The sequence below is a fragment of the Erinaceus europaeus genome, chromosome X (genome assembly GCF_950295315.1).
Source record: "Erinaceus europaeus chromosome X, mEriEur2.1, whole genome shotgun sequence".
Lineage (NCBI taxonomy): Eukaryota > Metazoa > Chordata > Mammalia > Eulipotyphla > Erinaceidae > Erinaceus > Erinaceus europaeus.
In genome coordinates, this window is record NC_080185.1 from 29,113,070 (window position 1) to 29,134,531 (window position 21,462).

General features: G+C 41.9%; 1 protein-coding gene across 1 annotated transcript in view; it reads left to right on the top strand.

Annotated features, from left to right (window-relative positions):
* Nucleotides 1-21,462, top strand: part of LOC132535737 (fibrous sheath-interacting protein 2-like) — an 81,279-nt gene that overhangs the window by 27,184 nt on the left and 32,633 nt on the right. The window contains exons 9-19 of the mRNA XM_060182639.1: nucleotides 1,395-1,492; nucleotides 2,580-2,625; nucleotides 5,303-5,400; nucleotides 6,488-6,533; nucleotides 9,221-9,318; nucleotides 10,406-10,451; nucleotides 13,137-13,234; nucleotides 14,322-14,367; nucleotides 17,476-17,535; nucleotides 18,145-18,186; nucleotides 20,344-20,417. Of these exons, the coding sequence (XP_060038622.1) occupies nucleotides 1,395-1,492; nucleotides 2,580-2,625; nucleotides 5,303-5,400; nucleotides 6,488-6,533; nucleotides 9,221-9,318; nucleotides 10,406-10,451; nucleotides 13,137-13,234; nucleotides 14,322-14,367; nucleotides 17,476-17,535; nucleotides 18,145-18,186; nucleotides 20,344-20,417 (752 nt within the window). The remainder of the gene's footprint in view (nucleotides 1-1,394; nucleotides 1,493-2,579; nucleotides 2,626-5,302; nucleotides 5,401-6,487; nucleotides 6,534-9,220; nucleotides 9,319-10,405; nucleotides 10,452-13,136; nucleotides 13,235-14,321; nucleotides 14,368-17,475; nucleotides 17,536-18,144; nucleotides 18,187-20,343; nucleotides 20,418-21,462) is intronic.

Below are 21,462 nucleotides of genomic sequence, written 5' to 3' on the forward strand. Positions count from 1 at the left end.
GAATAATGATCCACAAAATATAACACAAGGGAGTCGGGCTGTAGCGCAGCGGGTTAAGCGCAGGTGGCGCGAAGCACAAAGACCGGCATAAGGATCCCGGTTTGAACCCCGGCTCCCCACCTGAAGGGGAGTCGCTTCACAGGCGGTGAAGCAGGTCTGCAGGTGTCTATCTTTCTCTCCTCCTCTCTGTCTTCCCCTCCTCTCTCCATTTCTCTCTGTCCTATCCAACAACGACAACAGCAATAATAACTACAACAATAAAACAACAAGGGCAACAAAAGGGAATAAATGAATAAAATAAATATAAAAAAATTAAAAAAAATATATATATATATAACACAAAAGATAACGGGCATAATTCTGCTTCTTTCCCACCACCGGGGTTCTGTGACCCCGTCCTTCCATTGGAAATGACTGGAGTTCTCTGAAGGTTGCAGATACACAAAAGACACTCATGCCTGAGACTTCAAGATCCAAGGTTCAATCCCCAGAACCATCATAAGCCAGAGCTGTATCTCTGCCCCCTCTTCTCTCTCTCTCTCTCTCTCTCTCTCTCTCTCAAAATTATTTCTTTTAAGAAAATATTTTTTCAAAGATCTGTGGTCTCTTCCTCCTGTTTGTTTGCTTGTTCTTGGTCATCACCAGGGCCTCACTACTCTAAGCTGACATTTATTTTAGATAGAGAGAAGGAGGCAGTCGGGCGGTAGCGCAGCAGGTTAAGCGCAGGTGGCACAAAGCAAAAGGATAAGCGTAAGGATCCCGGTTCAATCCCCCGGCTCCCCACCTGCCAGGGAGTCGCTTCACAATCGGTGAAGCAGGTCTGCAAGTGTCTCTCTTTATCTCCCCCTCTCTGTCTTCCCTCTTCTCTCCATTTCTCTCTGTTCTATCCGACAACGACAACAAGAATGACTACAACAAAAAAACAACAAGGGCAACAAAAGGGAATAAATAAATAAATATTTAGAAACAAATTAAAAAATGTTTTAACTAAGGAAACCAGACCAAAAATGGAAGTATATCCTACAGATCTATTTACAACAAACACTAAACTATAAACTAACTGAGAGTAACAACAGATCAGGAGTTGTTTAGAGGATATCAGGTAGATAAACGATAAGGAACAGAAAAATTGCACGGAGGTAATAAAGACGCGTATCGTCGTCGTCGTCCCAGTGGTCTCCTGAGTTTATGTAGTTATCAGAAGCGAATAGAGAGGAGCCAGGGAGGTGACTCTGTTGTAGAACATGTACTGGGCATGCAGGAGGCCCTAGGTTTGATCCCTGACCCTGGCGACACCGGAGAGCAACAGAGACAAGCGGATCTTTGTGAATGATGGAGTATGCTTCTGAGATGTTATTTTTAAATTACATGGCTTCTCTTTCATGTACTTTTAGGAACAATCCACCTTTCTGAAAAATCTTTAAAGACTGTGGACAAAAAATCATCACCTGCAATATCTCATGATACACATTCCAGCTCAGCGGAGCAAAAGGTAAGAGAGTTGGACTCCTTGGACACTTTCTATTGAGCCTTCGTTGATCCAGTTAACTTTTAGAAACTGTCGCAGCATCGCTGGTTTAGAGCATGAGCTAAATGCACCACGCGATTTGAGTCAAAATAACTTAAATATTTGAGATGAGGGAGGGGGAAGTGAAGGAGGAAGAAGTGAGGAGAAGCTCTCTAGGACAAGTATTGTGCTAAGCCAGAAGAAAGGGGGAAAGGAGTGAGCGCACATTACAGCATGCAAGGACCCGGGTTCAAGTCCCTGGTCCCCACCTGCAGGAAGGAAGTTTCACGTGTGGTGGAACAGTGCTGCAGCTGTTCTCTCTCTTTCCCTCCTTCCTCTCCTACCTCCTTTTCCCTCCCTCCCTATCTAGCCTTCCCTCCCAATTTCTCTCTGCCTCAGTTCCAAATAAAATAAAAAGGTTAATTAAAAATAAACGACTTTTCAGTAAATGGAAACAGGTGGGGATAGGTGACATGGGGTACAAAGATGGAAAAGATAATTATAGGTCTTGAGGGCATACCATGCAGGAATCAGGCACACAGCAACAAAAAGCCTTAACAGAAAGTGTCAGGAGTGTTTGATGTGTACAGAACGCAGGGGAAGCACCAGAAGGGTTAGAGACTGGTCCCACCTAGAGAAGTCTAAATGACTTTAATAAAGGCAGGCTTACTTGAATTAGGTCTTGAAATGTGAGTGAGAAATTTCCAGATGAATAGACATAGTGAAACATTTGGCCTTACATGAAATAAACGGGACTCCAGCTCTCTCGAATAGAACCCTGGCCAGATAATCATGCCATTAAGCAAAATATGAAAGCCAGAGGAGGAGAAACTTGGGAAAGATGGGAGTGTGGGGGAACAGCGTAAGCTTCACTTTGAACCAGGCAGTTTAGGGCCCTGTGAGAGATTCCAGAAGAGGCTGATAATCTGTATTCACAACAAGACCAGATTTTAGGAGAAGACGAGGGGATGAGGGTAAGGAAGAGAGACTGAGTGGACTTGATTGCTCTAGACAGCAGAAGTCTCTTGTAGAAGCTTTATTACTAATGGATGTTTTTCTCTTAAACATGCAGAAAGACCTCTTTCATAGCAGAGCACGGCGTTTTTCAAGTAACGAAGGTAAGAAATGACCAGTAGTCATAACTGCTCTGTCACCATTCAGTTAAATCATTTTAGCTTTGTCATATCATTTTTCTAGCCTTAGCTCTTTCGTCTTTATTATAAAATCTGATTATATTGGTACAGGAGGGTATAAAAATACTTTTATTGGAAATCTTACTATCCCACATTTTTGCTGACTTTAAAAAAAGAAAAACTCAAATTGAGAGCAAGAGAGAGGAGAGACACCACTCTACCATCTGTGGAACCTATCCTCCTCTTATGGTGACCCCATCTGGTGCCCAGGTTCTATCTTGGGAAATCACACATAATAAAGCAAGTGTGTTCTGTCTAGCATCTGAGCTATCTCCTGGCCACACTACCATTTTTCCATGCCATTTTTCATTACTGATTCATACTGGTTTTCAAGATGGTAAGATTACAGGCTATAGTACCACACTACACCACCACCAAAGGACTGTGCCCCCATCATCCCAACAATAACCACCATAGTTCTGCCAAAGTCTTAGAGACAGTTTCTGTATTTTATTTGTGTTTTTTTCAAATCCATGTATATTAATATCCTAGGTTCCGCATAAGAGTGAAACCATCCAGCACTTGTCTTTTATCTCTTTACTTACTTCACTAAACATAGTCACCTCCTGGGAGGGTGGGAAGACAGAACTTCGGTGATGGCTGTGGTGTGGAACTATACTCCGTAATATTAAAATCTTGTCACTCGTAACTAATCAAAAATTTTTTTAAAAATGGGAAAAGTTTGAGACAAATGAACAGAATCACTTCTAGTTTCATCCGTTTTTGTCCCAAAGGGCTCACACATGTTTTGTCATACCGAGACCTCACACATACGCACTATCACCACTAAGCAGCCACCCTGGGCTGATTTTTGTTTTTCATTATTGAGAAGAGGGTGGGGAAGAAAGAGGTGGGGCCCTCTACAGCACCATCCACAGAGCTCCCCTGTTGCCATCCTTGCTGTTGTCATGTGGTTCCACAGCTTGAACCCAGGGCCATATGCATGGTAAGGTGCATGCTGTACAGCATGACCTAGCTCCTGACCACAGTAGTCTGTGGTTTTAAGTTATTTCTGAGTGAATAGACCCGTTGGAATCGTCAAAGCATGAGAAGTTTCGAGTCCCTGCTATGGCTGCCTATTTGACAGAGACCCATGCTTTGATTTGAGCTACCGGGACAGAGAAATTTCCCAAGGAAATTTCTTCATCTTCTGCTGCCACGATTTCTCTCAGTAATTATTAATTATTAATTAATTATCCTGTTTTCAGTGAAGGAATAATGATCCACAAAATATAACACAAGGGAGTCGGGCTGTAGCGCAGCGGGTTAAGCGCAGGTGGCGCGAAGCACAAAGACCGGCATAAGGATCCCGGTTTGAACCCCGGCTCCCCACCTGAAGGGGAGTCGCTTCACAGGCGGTGAAGCAGGTCTGCAGGTGTCTATCTTTCTCTCCTCCTCTCTGTCTTCCCCTCCTCTCTCCATTTCTCTCTGTCCTATCCAACAACGACAACAGCAATAATAACTACAACAATAAAACAACAAGGGCAACAAAAGGGAATAAATGAATAAAATAAATATAAAAAAATTAAAAAAATATATATATATATATAACACAAAAGATAACGGGCATAATTCTGCTTCTTTCCCACCACCGGGGTTCTGTGACCCCGTCCTTCCATTGGAAATGACTGGAGTTCTCTGAAGGTTGCAGATACACAAAAGACACTCATGCCTGAGACTTCAAGATCCAAGGTTCAATCCCCAGAACCATCATAAGCCAGAGCTGTATCTCTGCCCCCTCTTCTCTCTCTCTCTCTCTCTCTCTCTCAAAATTATTTCTTTTAAGAAAATATTTTTTCAAAGATCTGTGGTCTCTTCCTCCTGTTTGTTTGCTTGTTCTTGGTCATCACCAGGGCCTCACTACTCTAAGCTGACATTTATTTTAGATAGAGAGAAGGAGGCAGTCGGGCGGTAGCGCAGCAGGTTAAGCGCAGGTGGCACAAAGCAAAAGGATAAGCGTAAGGATCCCGGTTCAATCCCCCGGCTCCCCACCTGCCAGGGAGTCGCTTCACAATCGGTGAAGCAGGTCTGCAAGTGTCTCTCTTTATCTCCCCCTCTCTGTCTTCCCTCTTCTCTCCATTTCTCTCTGTTCTATCCGACAACGACAACAAGAATGACTACAACAAAAAAACAACAAGGGCAACAAAAGGGAATAAATAAATAAATATTTAGAAACAAATTAAAAAATGTTTTAACTAAGGAAACCAGACCAAAAATGGAAGTATATCCTACAGATCTATTTACAACAAACACTAAACTATAAACTAACTGAGAGTAACAACAGATCAGGAGTTGTTTAGAGGATATCAGGTAGATAAACGATAAGGAACAGAAAAATTGCACGGAGGTAATAAAGACGCGTATCGTCGTCGTCGTCCCAGTGGTCTCCTGAGTTTATGTAGTTATCAGAAGCGAATAGAGAGGAGCCAGGGAGGTGACTCTGTTGTAGAACATGTACTGGGCATGCAGGAGGCCCTAGGTTTGATCCCTGACCCTGGCGACACCGGAGAGCAACAGAGACAAGCGGATCTTTGTGAATGATGGAGTATGCTTCTGAGATGTTATTTTTAAATTACATGGCTTCTCTTTCATGTACTTTTAGGAACAATCCACCTTTCTGAAAAATCTTTAAAGACTGTGGACAAAAAATCATCACCTGCAATATCTCATGATACACATTCCAGCTCAGCGGAGCAAAAGGTAAGAGAGTTGGACTCCTTGGACACTTTCTATTGAGCCTTCGTTGATCCAGTTAACTTTTAGAAACTGTCGCAGCATCGCTGGTTTAGAGCATGAGCTAAATGCACCACGCGATTTGAGTCAAAATAACTTAAATATTTGAGATGAGGGAGGGGGAAGTGAAGGAGGAAGAAGTGAGGAGAAGCTCTCTAGGACAAGTATTGTGCTAAGCCAGAAGAAAGGGGGAAAGGAGTGAGCGCACATTACAGCATGCAAGGACCCGGGTTCAAGTCCCTGGTCCCCACCTGCAGGAAGGAAGTTTCACGTGTGGTGGAACAGTGCTGCAGCTGTTCTCTCTCTTTCCCTCCTTCCTCTCCTACCTCCTTTTCCCTCCCTCCCTATCTAGCCTTCCCTCCCAATTTCTCTCTGCCTCAGTTCCAAATAAAATAAAAAGGTTAATTAAAAATAAACGACTTTTCAGTAAATGGAAACAGGTGGGGATAGGTGACATGGGGTACAAAGATGGAAAAGATAATTATAGGTCTTGAGGGCATACCATGCAGGAATCAGGCACACAGCAACAAAAAGCCTTAACAGAAAGTGTCAGGAGTGTTTGATGTGTACAGAACGCAGGGGAAGCACCAGAAGGGTTAGAGACTGGTCCCACCTAGAGAAGTCTAAATGACTTTAATAAAGGCAGGCTTACTTGAATTAGGTCTTGAAATGTGAGTGAGAAATTTCCAGATGAATAGACATAGTGAAACATTTGGCCTTACATGAAATAAACGGGACTCCAGCTCTCTCGAATAGAACCCTGGCCAGATAATCATGCCATTAAGCAAAATATGAAAGCCAGAGGAGGAGAAACTTGGGAAAGATGGGAGTGTGGGGGAACAGCGTAAGCTTCACTTTGAACCAGGCAGTTTAGGGCCCTGTGAGAGATTCCAGAAGAGGCTGATAATCTGTATTCACAACAAGACCAGATTTTAGGAGAAGACGAGGGGATGAGGGTAAGGAAGAGAGACTGAGTGGACTTGATTGCTCTAGACAGCAGAAGTCTCTTGTAGAAGCTTTATTACTAATGGATGTTTTTCTCTTAAACATGCAGAAAGACCTCTTTCATAGCAGAGCACGGCGTTTTTCAAGTAACGAAGGTAAGAAATGACCAGTAGTCATAACTGCTCTGTCACCATTCAGTTAAATCATTTTAGCTTTGTCATATCATTTTTCTAGCCTTAGCTCTTTCGTCTTTATTATAAAATCTGATTATATTGGTACAGGAGGGTATAAAAATACTTTTATTGGAAATCTTACTATCCCACATTTTTGCTGACTTTAAAAAAAGAAAAACTCAAATTGAGAGCAAGAGAGAGGAGAGACACCACTCTACCATCTGTGGAACCTATCCTCCTCTTATGGTGACCCCATCTGGTGCCCAGGTTCTATCTTGGGAAATCACACATAATAAAGCAAGTGTGTTCTGTCTAGCATCTGAGCTATCTCCTGGCCACACTACCATTTTTCCATGCCATTTTTCATTACTGATTCATACTGGTTTTCAAGATGGTAAGATTACAGGCTATAGTACCACACTACACCACCACCAAAGGACTGTGCCCCCATCATCCCAACAATAACCACCATAGTTCTGCCAAAGTCTTAGAGACAGTTTCTGTATTTTATTTGTGTTTTTTTCAAATCCATGTATATTAATATCCTAGGTTCCGCATAAGAGTGAAACCATCCAGCACTTGTCTTTTATCTCTTTACTTACTTCACTAAACATAGTCACCTCCTGGGAGGGTGGGAAGACAGAACTTCGGTGATGGCTGTGGTGTGGAACTATACTCCGTAATATTAAAATCTTGTCACTCGTAACTAATCAAAAATTTTTTTAAAAATGGGAAAAGTTTGAGACAAATGAACAGAATCACTTCTAGTTTCATCCGTTTTTGTCCCAAAGGGCTCACACATGTTTTGTCATACCGAGACCTCACACATACGCACTATCACCACTAAGCAGCCACCCTGGGCTGATTTTTGTTTTTCATTATTGAGAAGAGGGTGGGGAAGAAAGAGGTGGGGCCCTCTACAGCACCATCCACAGAGCTCCCCTGTTGCCATCCTTGCTGTTGTCATGTGGTTCCACAGCTTGAACCCAGGGCCATATGCATGGTAAGGTGCATGCTGTACAGCATGACCTAGCTCCTGACCACAGTAGTCTGTGGTTTTAAGTTATTTCTGAGTGAATAGACCCGTTGGAATCGTCAAAGCATGAGAAGTTTCGAGTCCCTGCTATGGCTGCCTATTTGACAGAGACCCATGCTTTGATTTGAGCTACCGGGACAGAGAAATTTCCCAAGGAAATTTCTTCATCTTCTGCTGCCACGATTTCTCTCAGTAATTATTAATTATTAATTAATTATCCTGTTTTCAGTGAAGGAATAATGATCCACAAAATATAACACAAGGGAGTCGGGCTGTAGCGCAGCGGGTTAAGCGCAGGTGGCGCGAAACACAAAGACCGGCATAAGGATCCCGGTTTGAACCCCGGCTCCCCACCTGAAGGGGAGTCGCTTCACAGGCGGTGAAGCAGGTCTGCAGGTGTCTATCTTTCTCTCCTCCTCTCTGTCTTCCCCTCCTCTCTCCATTTCTCTCTGTCCTATCCAACAACGACAACAGCAATAATAACTACAACAATAAAACAACAAGGGCAACAAAAGGGAATAAATGAATAAAATAAATATAAAAAAATTAAAAAAAAAAATATATATATATAACACAAAAGATAACGGGCATAATTCTGCTTCTTTCCCACCACCGGGGTTCTGTGACCCCGTCCTTCCATTGGAAATGACTGGAGTTCTCTGAAGGTTGCAGATACACAAAAGACACTCATGCCTGAGACTTCAAGATCCAAGGTTCAATCCCCAGAACCATCATAAGCCAGAGCTGTATCTCTGCCCCCTCTTCTCTCTCTCTCTCTCTCTCTCTCTCTCTCTCTCTCAAAATTATTTCTTTTAAGAAAATATTTTTTCAAAGATCTGTGGTCTCTTCCTCCTGTTTGTTTGCTTGTTCTTGGTCATCACCAGGGCCTCACTACTCTAAGCTGACATTTATTTTAGATAGAGAGAAGGAGGCAGTCGGGCGGTAGCGCAGCAGGTTAAGCGCAGGTGGCACAAAGCAAAAGGATAAGCATAAGGATCCCGGTTCAATCCCCCGGCTCCCCACCTGCCAGGGAGTCGCTTCACAATCGGTGAAGCAGGTCTGCAAGTGTCTCTCTTTATCTCCCCCTCTCTGTCTTCCCTCTTCTCTCCATTTCTCTCTGTTCTATCCGACAACGACAACAAGAATGACTACAACAAAAAAACAACAAGGGCAACAAAAGGGAATAAATAAATAAATATTTAGAAACAAATTAAAAAATGTTTTAACTAAGGAAACCAGACCAAAAATGGAAGTATATCCTACAGATCTATTTACAACAAACACTAAACTATAAACTAACTGAGAGTAACAACAGATCAGGAGTTGTTTAGAGGATATCAGGTAGATAAACGATAAGGAACAGAAAAATTGCACGGAGGTAATAAAGACGCGTATCGTCGTCGTCGTCCCAGTGGTCTCCTGAGTTTATGTAGTTATCAGAAGCGAATAGAGAGGAGCCAGGGAGGTGACTCTGTTGTAGAACATGTACTGGGCATGCAGGAGGCCCTAGGTTTGATCCCTGACCCTGGCGACACCGGAGAGCAACAGAGACAAGCGGATCTTTGTGAATGATGGAGTATGCTTCTGAGATGTTATTTTTAAATTACATGGCTTCTCTTTCATGTACTTTTAGGAACAATCCACCTTTCTGAAAAATCTTTAAAGACTGTGGACAAAAAATCATCACCTGCAATATCTCATGATACACATTCCAGCTCAGCGGAGCAAAAGGTAAGAGAGTTGGACTCCTTGGACACTTTCTATTGAGCCTTCGTTGATCCAGTTAACTTTTAGAAACTGTCGCAGCATCGCTGGTTTAGAGCATGAGCTAAATGCACCACGCGATTTGAGTCAAAATAACTTAAATATTTGAGATGAGGGAGGGGGAAGTGAAGGAGGAAGAAGTGAGGAGAAGCTCTCTAGGACAAGTATTGTGCTAAGCCAGAAGAAAGGGGGAAAGGAGTGAGCGCACATTACAGCATGCAAGGACCCGGGTTCAAGTCCCTGGTCCCCACCTGCAGGAAGGAAGTTTCACGTGTGGTGGAACAGTGCTGCAGCTGTTCTCTCTCTTTCCCTCCTTCCTCTCCTACCTCCTTTTCCCTCCCTCCCTATCTAGCCTTCCCTCCCAATTTCTCTCTGCCTCAGTTCCAAATAAAATAAAAAGGTTAATTAAAAATAAACGACTTTTCAGTAAATGGAAACAGGTGGGGATAGGTGACATGGGGTACAAAGATGGAAAAGATAATTATAGGTCTTGAGGGCATACCATGCAGGAATCAGGCACACAGCAACAAAAAGCCTTAACAGAAAGTGTCAGGAGTGTTTGATGTGTACAGAACGCAGGGGAAGCACCAGAAGGGTTAGAGACTGGTCCCACCTAGAGAAGTCTAAATGACTTTAATAAAGGCAGGCTTACTTGAATTAGGTCTTGAAATGTGAGTGAGAAATTTCCAGATGAATAGACATAGTGAAACATTTGGCCTTACATGAAATAAACGGAACTCCAGCTCTCTCGAATAGAACCCTGGCCAGATAATCATGCCATTAAGCAAAATATGAAAGCCAGAGGAGGAGAAACTTGGGAAAGATGGGAGTGTGGGGGAACAGCGTAAGCTTCACTTTGAACCAGGCAGTTTAGGGCCCTGTGAGAGATTCCAGAAGAGGCTGATAATCTGTATTCACAACAAGACCAGATTTTAGGAGAAGACGAGGGGATGAGGGTAAGGAAGAGAGACTGAGTGGACTTGATTGCTCTAGACAGCAGAAGTCTCTTGTAGAAGCTTTATTACTAATGGATGTTTTTCTCTTAAACATGCAGAAAGACCTCTTTCATAGCAGAGCACGGCGTTTTTCAAGTAACGAAGGTAAGAAATGACCAGTAGTCATAACTGCTCTGTCACCATTCAGTTAAATCATTTTAGCTTTGTCATATCATTTTTCTAGCCTTAGCTCTTTCGTCTTTATTATAAAATCTGATTATATTGGTACAGGAGGGTATAAAAATACTTTTATTGGAAATCTTACTATCCCACATTTTTGCTGACTTTAAAAAAAGAAAAACTCAAATTGAGAGCAAGAGAGAGGAGAGACACCACTCTACCATCTGTGGAACCTATCCTCCTCTTATGGTGACCCCATCTGGTGCCCAGGTTCTATCTTGGGAAATCACACATAATAAAGCAAGTGTGTTCTGTCTAGCATCTGAGCTATCTCCTGGCCACACTACCATTTTTCCATGCCATTTTTCATTACTGATTCATACTGGTTTTCAAGATGGTAAGATTACAGGCTATAGTACCACACTACACCACCACCAAAGGACTGTGCCCCCATCATCCCAACAATAACCACCATAGTTCTGCCAAAGTCTTAGAGACAGTTTCTGTATTTTATTTGTGTTTTTTTCAAATCCATGTATATTAATATCCTAGGTTCCGCATAAGAGTGAAACCATCCAGCACTTGTCTTTTATCTCTTTACTTACTTCACTAAACATAGTCACCTCCTGGGAGGGTGGGAAGACAGAACTTTGGTGATGGCTGTGGTGTGGAACTATACTCCGTAATATTAAAATCTTGTCACTCGTAACTAATCAAAAATTTTTTTAAAAATGGGAAAAGTTTGAGACAAATGAACAGAATCACTTCTAGTTTCATCCGTTTTTGTCCCAAAGGGCTCACACATGTTTTGTCATACCGAGACCTCACACATACGCACTATCACCACTAAGCAGCCACCCTGGGCTGATTTTTGTTTTTCATTATTGAGAAGAGGGTGGGGAAGAAAGAGGTGGGGCCCTCTACAGCACCATCCACAGAGCTCCCCTGTTGCCATCCTTGCTGTTGTCATGTGGTTCCACAGCTTGAACCCAGGGCCATATGCATGGTAAGGTGCATGCTGTACAGCATGACCTAGCTCCTGACCACAGTAGTCTGTGGTTTTAAGTTATTTCTGAGTGAATAGACCCGTTGGAATCGTCAAAGCATGAGAAGTTTCGAGTCCCTGCTATGGCTGCCTATTTGACAGAGACCCATGCTTTGATTTGAGCTACCGGGACAGAGAAATTTCCCAAGGAAATTTCTTCATCTTCTGCTGCCACGATTTCTCTCAGTAATTATTAATTATTAATTAATTATCCTGTTTTCAGTGAAGGAATAATGATCCACAAAATATAACACAAGGGAGTCGGGCTGTAGCGCAGCGGGTTAAGCGCAGGTGGCGCGAAGCACAAAGACCGGCATAAGGATCCCGGTTTGAACCCCGGCTCCCCACCTGAAGGGGAGTCGCTTCACAGGCGGTGAAGCAGGTCTGCAGGTGTCTATCTTTCTCTCCTCCTCTCTGTCTTCCCCTCCTCTCTCCATTTCTCTCTGTCCTATCCAACAACGACAACAGCAATAATAACTACAACAATAAAACAACAAGGGCAACAAAAGGGAATAAATGAATAAAATAAATATAAAAAAATTAAAAATATATATATATATATATAACACAAAAGATAACGGGCATAATTCTGCTTCTTTCCCACCACCGGGGTTCTGTGACCCCGTCCTTCCATTGGAAATGACTGGAGTTCTCTGAAGGTTGCAGATACACAAAAGACACTCATGCCTGAGACTTCAAGATCCAAGGTTCAATCCCCAGAACCATCATAAGCCAGAGCTGTATCTCTGCCCCCTCTTCTCTCTCTCTCTCTCTCTCTCTCTCTCTCTCTCAAAATTATTTCTTTTAAGAAAATATTTTTTCAAAGATCTGTGGTCTCTTCCTCCTGTTTGTTTGCTTGTTCTTGGTCATCACCAGGGCCTCACTACTCTAAGCTGACATTTATTTTAGATAGAGAGAAGGAGGCAGTCGGGCGGTAGCGCAGCAGGTTAAGCGCAGGTGGCACAAAGCAAAAGGATAAGCATAAGGATCCCGGTTCAATCCCCCGGCTCCCCACCTGCCAGGGAGTCGCTTCACAATCGGTGAAGCAGGTCTGCAAGTGTCTCTCTTTATCTCCCCCTCTCTGTCTTCCCTCTTCTCTCCATTTCTCTCTGTTCTATCCGACAACGACAACAAGAATGACTACAACAAAAAAACAACAAGGGCAACAAAAGGGAATAAATAAATAAATATTTAGAAACAAATTAAAAAATGTTTTAACTAAGGAAACCAGACCAAAAATGGAAGTATATCCTACAGATCTATTTACAACAAACACTAAACTATAAACTAACTGAGAGTAACAACAGATCAGGAGTTGTTTAGAGGATATCAGGTAGATAAACGATAAGGAACAGAAAAATTGCACGGAGGTAATAAAGACGCGTATCGTCGTCGTCGTCCCAGTGGTCTCCTGAGTTTATGTAGTTATCAGAAGCGAATAGAGAGGAGCCAGGGAGGTGACTCTGTTGTAGAACATGTACTGGGCATGCAGGAGGCCCTAGGTTTGATCCCTGACCCTGGCGACACCGGAGAGCAACAGAGACAAGCGGATCTTTGTGAATGATGGAGTATGCTTCTGAGATGTTATTTTTAAATTACATGGCTTCTCTTTCATGTACTTTTAGGAACAATCCACCTTTCTGAAAAATCTTTAAAGACTGTGGACAAAAAATCATCACCTGCAATATCTCATGATACACATTCCAGCTCAGCGGAGCAAAAGGTAAGAGAGTTGGACTCCTTGGACACTTTCTATTGAGCCTTCGTTGATCCAGTTAACTTTTAGAAACTGTCGCAGCATCGCTGGTTTAGAGCATGAGCTAAATGCACCACGCGATTTGAGTCAAAATAACTTAAATATTTGAGATGAGGGAGGGGGAAGTGAAGGAGGAAGAAGTGAGGAGAAGCTCTCTAGGACAAGTATTGTGCTAAGCCAGAAGAAAGGGGGAAAGGAGTGAGCGCACATTACAGCATGCAAGGACCCGGGTTCAAGTCCCTGGTCCCCACCTGCAGGAAGGAAGTTTCACGTGTGGTGGAACAGTGCTGCAGCTGTTCTCTCTCTTTCCCTCCTTCCTCTCCTACCTCCTTTTCCCTCCCTCCCTATCTAGCCTTCCCTCCCAATTTCTCTCTGCCTCAGTTCCAAATAAAATAAAAAGGTTAATTAAAAATAAACGACTTTTCAGTAAATGGAAACAGGTGGGGATAGGTGACATGGGGTACAAAGATGGAAAAGATAATTATAGGTCTTGAGGGCATACCATGCAGGAATCAGGCACACAGCAACAAAAAGCCTTAACAGAAAGTGTCAGGAGTGTTTGATGTGTACAGAACGCAGGGGAAGCACCAGAAGGGTTAGAGACTGGTCCCACCTAGAGAAGTCTAAATGACTTTAATAAAGGCAGGCTTACTTGAATTAGGTCTTGAAATGTGAGTGAGAAATTTCCAGATGAATAGACATAGTGAAACATTTGGCCTTACATGAAATAAACGGGACTCCAGCTCTCTCGAATAGAACCCTGGCCAGATAATCATGCCATTAAGCAAAATATGAAAGCCAGAGGAGGAGAAACTTGGGAAAGATGGGAGTGTGGGGGAACAGCGTAAGCTTCACTTTGAACCAGGCAGTTTAGGGCCCTGTGAGAGATTCCAGAAGAGGCTGATAATCTGTATTCACAACAAGACCAGATTTTAGGAGAAGACGAGGGGATGAGGGTAAGGAAGAGAGACTGAGTGGACTTGATTGCTCTAGACAGCAGAAGTCTCTTGTAGAAGCTTTATTACTAATGGATGTTTTTCTCTTAAACATGCAGAAAGACCTCTTTCATAGCAGAGCACGGCGTTTTTCAAGTAACGAAGGTAAGAAATGACCAGTAGTCATAACTGCTCTGTCACCATTCAGTTAAATCATTTTAGCTTTGTCATATCATTTTTCTAGCCTTAGCTCTTTCGTCTTTATTATAAAATCTGATTATATTGGTACAGGAGGGTATAAAAATACTTTTATTGGAAATCTTACTATCCCACATTTTTGCTGACTTTAAAAAAAGAAAAACTCAAATTGAGAGCAAGAGAGAGGAGAGACACCACTCTACCATCTGTGGAACCTATCCTCCTCTTATGGTGACCCCATCTGGTGCCCAGGTTCTATCTTGGGAAATCACACATAATAAAGCAAGTGTGTTCTGTCTAGCATCTGAGCTATCTCCTGGCCACACTACCATTTTTCCATGCCATTTTTCATTACTGATTCATACTGGTTTTCAAGATGGTAAGATTACAGGCTATAGTACCACACTACACCACCACCAAAGGACTGTGCCCCCATCATCCCAACAATAACCACCATAGTTCTGCCAAAGTCTTAGAGACAGTTTCTGTATTTTATTTGTGTTTTTTTCAAATCCATGTATATTAATATTCTAGGTTCCGCATAAGAGTGAAACCATCCAGCACTTGTCTTTTATCTCTTTACTTACTTCACTAAACATAGTCACCTCCTGGGAGGGTGGGAAGACAGAACTTCGGTGATGGCTGTGGTGTGGAACTATACTCCGTAATATTAAAATCTTGTCACTCGTAACTAATCAAAAATTTTTTTAAAAATGGGAAAAGTTTGAGACAAATGAACAGAATCACTTCTAGTTTCATCCGTTTTTGTCCCAAAGGGCTCACACATGTTTTGTCATACCGAGACCTCACACATACGCACTATCACCACTAAGCAGCCACCCTGGGCTGATTTTTGTTTTTCATTATTGAGAAGAGGGTGGGGAAGAAAGAGGTGGGGCCCTCTACAGCACCATCCACAGAGCTCCCCTGTTGCCATCCTTGCTGTTGTCATGTGGTTCCACAGCTTGAACCCAGGGCCATATGCATGGTAAGGTGCATGCTGTACAGCATGACCTAGCTCCTGACCACAGTAGTCTGTGGTTTTAAGTTATTTCTGAGTGAATAGACCCGTTGGAATCGTCAAAGCATGAGAAGTTTCGAGTCCCTGCTATGGCTGCCTATTTGACAGAGACCCATGCTTTGATTTGAGCTACCGGGACAGAGAAATTTCCCTTCATCTTCTGCTGCCACACTTTCTCTCAGTAATTTTAATTATTAATTAATTATCCTGTTTTCCAATTTCCCGTCCAATTTTTTATTTTATCAGTGAATTAATATTGATTCACAAAACATAGCACTAAAGATAACGGGTATAATTCCGCTTCTTTCTCACCACCAGAGTTCTGTAACCCCATCCTTCCATTGGAAATGATAGTAGTTCTCTGAAGGTTGCAGATATTCAAAAGACTCTCATGCCTGAGACTTCAAGATCCAAGGTTCAATCCCCAGAACCACCATAAGCCAGAGCTGTATCTCTCCCCCCTCTTCTCTTCTCTCTCTCTCTCTCTCTCAAAATTATTATTATTTTTTAAATATTTTTTTATTTATTTATGAGAAATGATAGGAGAGAGAGAGAGAGAGAAAGAACCAGACACCAGTCTGGCACATGTGCTGCCGTGGATTGAACTCAGGACCTCACGCTTGAGAGTCCAGTGCCCTACCCAGTGCGCCATCTCCCGGACCACTCAAAATTATTTTTTTAAGAAAATATTTTTTCAAAGATCTGTGGTCCTTCCTCCTGTTTGTTTGCTTGTTCTTTGTCATCACCTGGGCCTCACTACTCTAAGCTGACATTTATTTTAGATAGAAGGAGGCAGTCGGGCAGTAGCGTAGCAGGTTAAGCGCAGGTGGCACAAAGGGCAACGACAGGGGTAAGAATCCTGGTTCAAGCCCACGGCTCCCCTCCTGCCATGGAGTCGCTTCACAATCGGTGAAGCAGGTCTGCAGGTGTCTCTCTTTCTCCCCTTCTCTGTCTTCCCCTCTTCTCTCCATTTCTCTCTGTTCTATCCAACAACGACAACAAGAATAACTACAATAATAAAATAACAGGGCAACAAAAGGGAAGAAATAAATATTTTTTAAAAATAAAGAAAGAGAGAAGGAAAGATAGCACAATACAGAAGCTTCCTCCAGTTATGCAGGAGGCCTGCATGTTCACATGAGAAAGCAAGTACACTACTCAGGTGAGCCATCTTGCCATCCGTTCCTCCTGTTTTTATCCAGACACAAACCCTCAGTCATCTTCGAGTCTCCTCTCTTGTTGACCTCTGTATCCCCAGCATGGCCATATTGTGTCCAATCTACCTCCTTCAATTCTCTTTTCTTCCCTTCCCATGCATACCGCCCCTGCCATGAACTACCGTAATCATTTAGTTCCAGTCTTTTCTTTCTCTTGGGCATCTATCAGACATTACCTGACTGTAAACACTGAACATGCAATTCCTCTACTCAAAAGTTTTTAGTGGTTCCTCCTTACCCACTGCATAAAGCACACTCTGGACCAGGAGGAGTGGTGTGGGCAAAAGTTGGCAAAGGAAGTTAGGGCCAGAAGTTAGGGAATTCAGTCTCTATAATCATGTCAGTGGTGAAGCACAGGAAATTTTAATAAACAGGAGTCTTTTACCATAAGATAGTGCTTTAACTTGAATAAATATATACTTTTTTGTGGTCTGGAAGGTGGCATAGTGGATAAAGCATCGGACTCTCAAGCATGAGGTCCTGAGTTCAATCCCCAGCAGCACATGTACCAGAGTGATGCCTGGTTCTATCATTCTTCATTAATAAATAATAAAATATTTTAAAAGTAATAAAAATAAAAGCATGTACTTTTTAAAAAAAACTGTGGTCATTATAGACACTATGACAGCCCAGCAGGGCGAGTTGTGTCATTTCTTCATTTATTTTTACCACTATTTATAAGACTAGAAAGAACCAGAGTATCACTCTGGTAAAGATAGAGCCAAAGATCAAACCTGGGGTCATACCCTGGCATACAAATCCTATCATCTATCACCATTGCCATCTCATTGTTTACCACTGCTTCATAGTTAAGCATACATCTTCTTTCCTCTATAGGTTACAAAAATACAAATATCTCTAGAAGAACTTCACAAGATATTCATAAAACCAAGGCAAGTGAAAATTCCACTTGTCCCAGATATAGACAGCACAAGTTCAGTATAAAGATAGGATCGAGACTGGTATAAGAAAATCCCCTACAGTAAATTGTGTAAAGAATTTGACCTCTACAAAATGCAGGGGAGGCGCCAGAAGGGTTAGATACTGGTCCTACCTAGAGAAGTCTAAATGACTTTACTAAAGGCAGGCTTAATTGAATTAGGTCTTGAAATGTGAGTGAGAAATTTCCAGATGAATAGACATAGTGAAACATTTGGCCTTACATGAAATAAACGGGACTCCAGCTCTCTCGAATAGAACCCTGGCCAGATAATCATGCCATTAAGCAAAATATGAAAGCCAGAGGAGGAGAAACTTGGGAAAGATGGGAGTGTGGGGGAACAGCGTAAGCTTCACTTTGAACCAGGCAGTTTAGGGCCCTGTGAGAGATTCCAGAAGAGGCTGATAATCTATATTCACAACAAGACCAGATTTTAGGAGAAGACGAGGGGATGAGGGTAAGGAAGAGAGACTGAGTGGATTTGATTGCTCTAGACAGCAGAAGTCTCTTGTAGAAGCTTTATTACTAATGGATGTTTTTCTCTTGAATGTTAAACATGCAGAAAGACATCTTTCATAGCAGAGCACGGCGTTTTTCAAGTGACGAAGGTAAGAAAATGACCAATAGTCGTAACTGCTCTGTCACCATTCAGTTAAATCATTTTGTTTTACCATTTTCTAAGCTTTACCTTTCTTAGCCTAATTAGTAAATCTGTGGGTATCTTTGGTGGATCCAGGGCCTCACACATGTATTATTTCACTGAGTCAAGTCATCTTTTCATTCAGTTAAAGAGAGAAAACAGAAGGTGGGGGGTAGTTAGCATAATGGTTATGCAGACTCTCATGCTCCGAAGTCCGAGGTTCAATCCCCCGCACCACCATAAGCCACCACCATAAGCCATTGCTGAGCAGTTTTCTGGTAGGAGAGAGAGAGAGGAGGAGGAGGAGGAAATGGAGAGAAAGGGGAAAAAAGAAGAAAAGCCAGCACTGTACCAGAGCTGCTTCAAGTGTCCTAAGAACTGTTCATGCATTTGGCAAGGCACATGGCCTACACATTGAGCTACCTTTCCAAATCTATGGTGGCTGAGATGCAGGAATATATAAAAATTATTTACACTTACAAAAGTTCATACCTGGTGGGCATATATCCCAAGGAACCAAACACAGCCATCCAAAATAAAAGATTTGTGTATACCTATGTTCACAGCAGCACAATTTGTAATAGCCAAAACCTGGAAGAAACCCAGGTGTCCAACAATAGATGAGTGGCTGAAAAAAGTTGTTGGTGTATATTTATACACAATGGAATACTACTCAGCTATTAAAAATGATTAATTCACCTTCTTCACTTCATCTTGGATGGAGTTGAAGGAATCATGCTAAGTGAGTTAAGCCAGAAAGAGAAGGATAAATATGGCTTAATCCTACTCATAGGAAGAAGTTGAAAAATAAGAACAGAAGGGAAAACACAAAGCAGAACTTGGACTGGAGTTGGTGTATTATACCACAGTAAAAGACTCGGCAGGTCTTGGAACATTAATAGCATAGGAAGACCTGGGGGTTAGAGTGTTATGTGGAAAGCTGAACAATGTTACACATGTACAAACAACTGTATTTTACTGTCAACTACAAATAATTAATAATAAGTTCATACCTGAGCTGGGTGATGGCGCAGTGGGTTAAGCGCAAATAGCGCAAAGCGCAAGGATGGGCATAAGGATCCCGGTTCAAGCCCCCAACTCCCCACCTGGAGGGAGTCACTTCACAGGCGGTGAAGCAGGTCTGCAGGTGTCTTTTTCCCCTCTCTCCATTTCTCTCTATCCTACCCAACAAAAATGACAGCAATAACAACGACAATGACAATAAACAAGGGCAACAAAAGGGAAAAAAAATTTTAAATAGTAAATTCATACCTGAGCCTGCAAAATAGCTTCCTTGGATAGTTTGATGCTTTGTCCTACGTCTGACCCGTGTTTGAGCTCAGTCTCCACCTCAGTAAAGGAAGCTTTGTGTGTGCATGTGTCCCATCTCTATTTTAAATAAATAGGTTTTTTTTAAGTGTGAACATCTATTTTAAATAAATAGGATTTTTTTTAAGTTTGTACCTCACATTTTAAAGAAATTTTTGGTTGATTACAAGAAGCTTTTTGGAATTTGGTAAAGATGGGAAACTTAAGACTTCTTGCTGTAACTGCCTGTATGACAGACACAGTAAATTCCTAACATGCTGTGATTTGAAGTACCAGAGCAGAAAATTCCCCTTAAGAGAGTGTCTCTGTTTCTTTTCTCTCTCTTTCTCCCCCCTCCCAGTCATACTGGTGGTGGCTAATCTGGTAGAGCACAGGTTACCATCTGCAAGGACCCCCAGTTCAAATTCCCAGTACCCACCTACAGGGAGGGAAGATTCATGAGTGGTGGAGTAGTACTACAGGTTACAAGTGTATGTCCTCTCTCTGTGTCTCCTTTTCTGACTAATTTTTTTCTCTTACCCTGTATGGTGTTGTTTAGTCACTGAGCCCAAGTGATAACTCTGAAGGTAAAAAAAAAAAAAAGTTACTGTAGTAGTCCAACAAGGAAAACTGTGCTGTGTCATTTCTGCATATTTACTTGAGAATTATTTTATGTGAGAGAAAGAAAAAGAGACAGAGCATCTGTTTGTTGTATTCAGTGCCAGGGATCAAAGCCAGTACACTGATACCCTACAACTGAACCGGCATCCCAGCTGCCATTTCTTTGTTTACAAATGTTCCTCTTTTTACTCTCTAGGAAACAAAGATACATATATGTCTCTTAAACCGAGTATCACCATACGGTCTCCAGAGGCTGTGGAGATATATGAGGCAAGTAGCATTTGATTTGTCCCAGATATACACAAACCTAATGAAGTCTTTATCTATAATCATGATTTGCATGAAAATTTCACCCATGACATAACAGTTCAGGATAACCTTATGCCTTGAAATTAACGACACCATAGGAAGATTTCATAAAAATCCACAGTAAGACTACAACAATAAAACAAGGGCAACAAAAAGGGAATAAATAAATATTTTTAAAAATCCACAGTAAGATTTTATATAGTATAATCGGATTTTTATACCAAAATAAGAGGCATAAATTCAGTGGTAATTCTGCACTACTGCAGACTGCCTATGTGGATGACATCAAGGTGTGTTAGTGTCACCACACCCTAAGTTTAAAGAATATCAGTAAGAAGTCACAAGCTGGCAGAAGAAAAGTGATAAACCTGAAATTTCAAATGTGTTCTACAGATATAAATTTGAAGTGCTTCCACTTCACCCTTGGGTTATAGATTTCCTATCTGGTAAGCTTCAAGAGTTTGGGGTTACATACCTGTGTCCTGTAGAGGAAACAAATCAGGCATCTGTGATAAATTTTTCTTATGTGCCAATGGGTTGTGCAGAGACCACCATGTGATCAGTAATCACTCAACATGTCTGTGGAAAGTGAAAAGCAAACATTCAGTGTACAACCCTGATCACAACATAAGTTGCCTCTGAGAGTTGCCAACTTGTCATAATCCACATCTTTGGCTCCATTAGTACTATATTCACATGTCCAGCTACTCAAAAGATTAAAACATGTTTTGAAAGAAAGGTCATCAAGCAAGAAATTCAATAAGGTCTTCCCAAGTGAATCTTACACAGGTAGGATAGATATTGGCATCATTTGACATGCCCTGGGATAAATGCTTAGCAAGTGACAGACTCAATTCTTTGTAAATACTTGAATGGACCATATGAAGCACAAGATGCTTCTCAGTATAAATATTCATCTTTTATGAAACATCTCCTGTGCTGGGAATATCCATCAACAATATGATTAGTAGCTGAAAATGAGTGGGTTTTTTTGTTTGTTTTTATC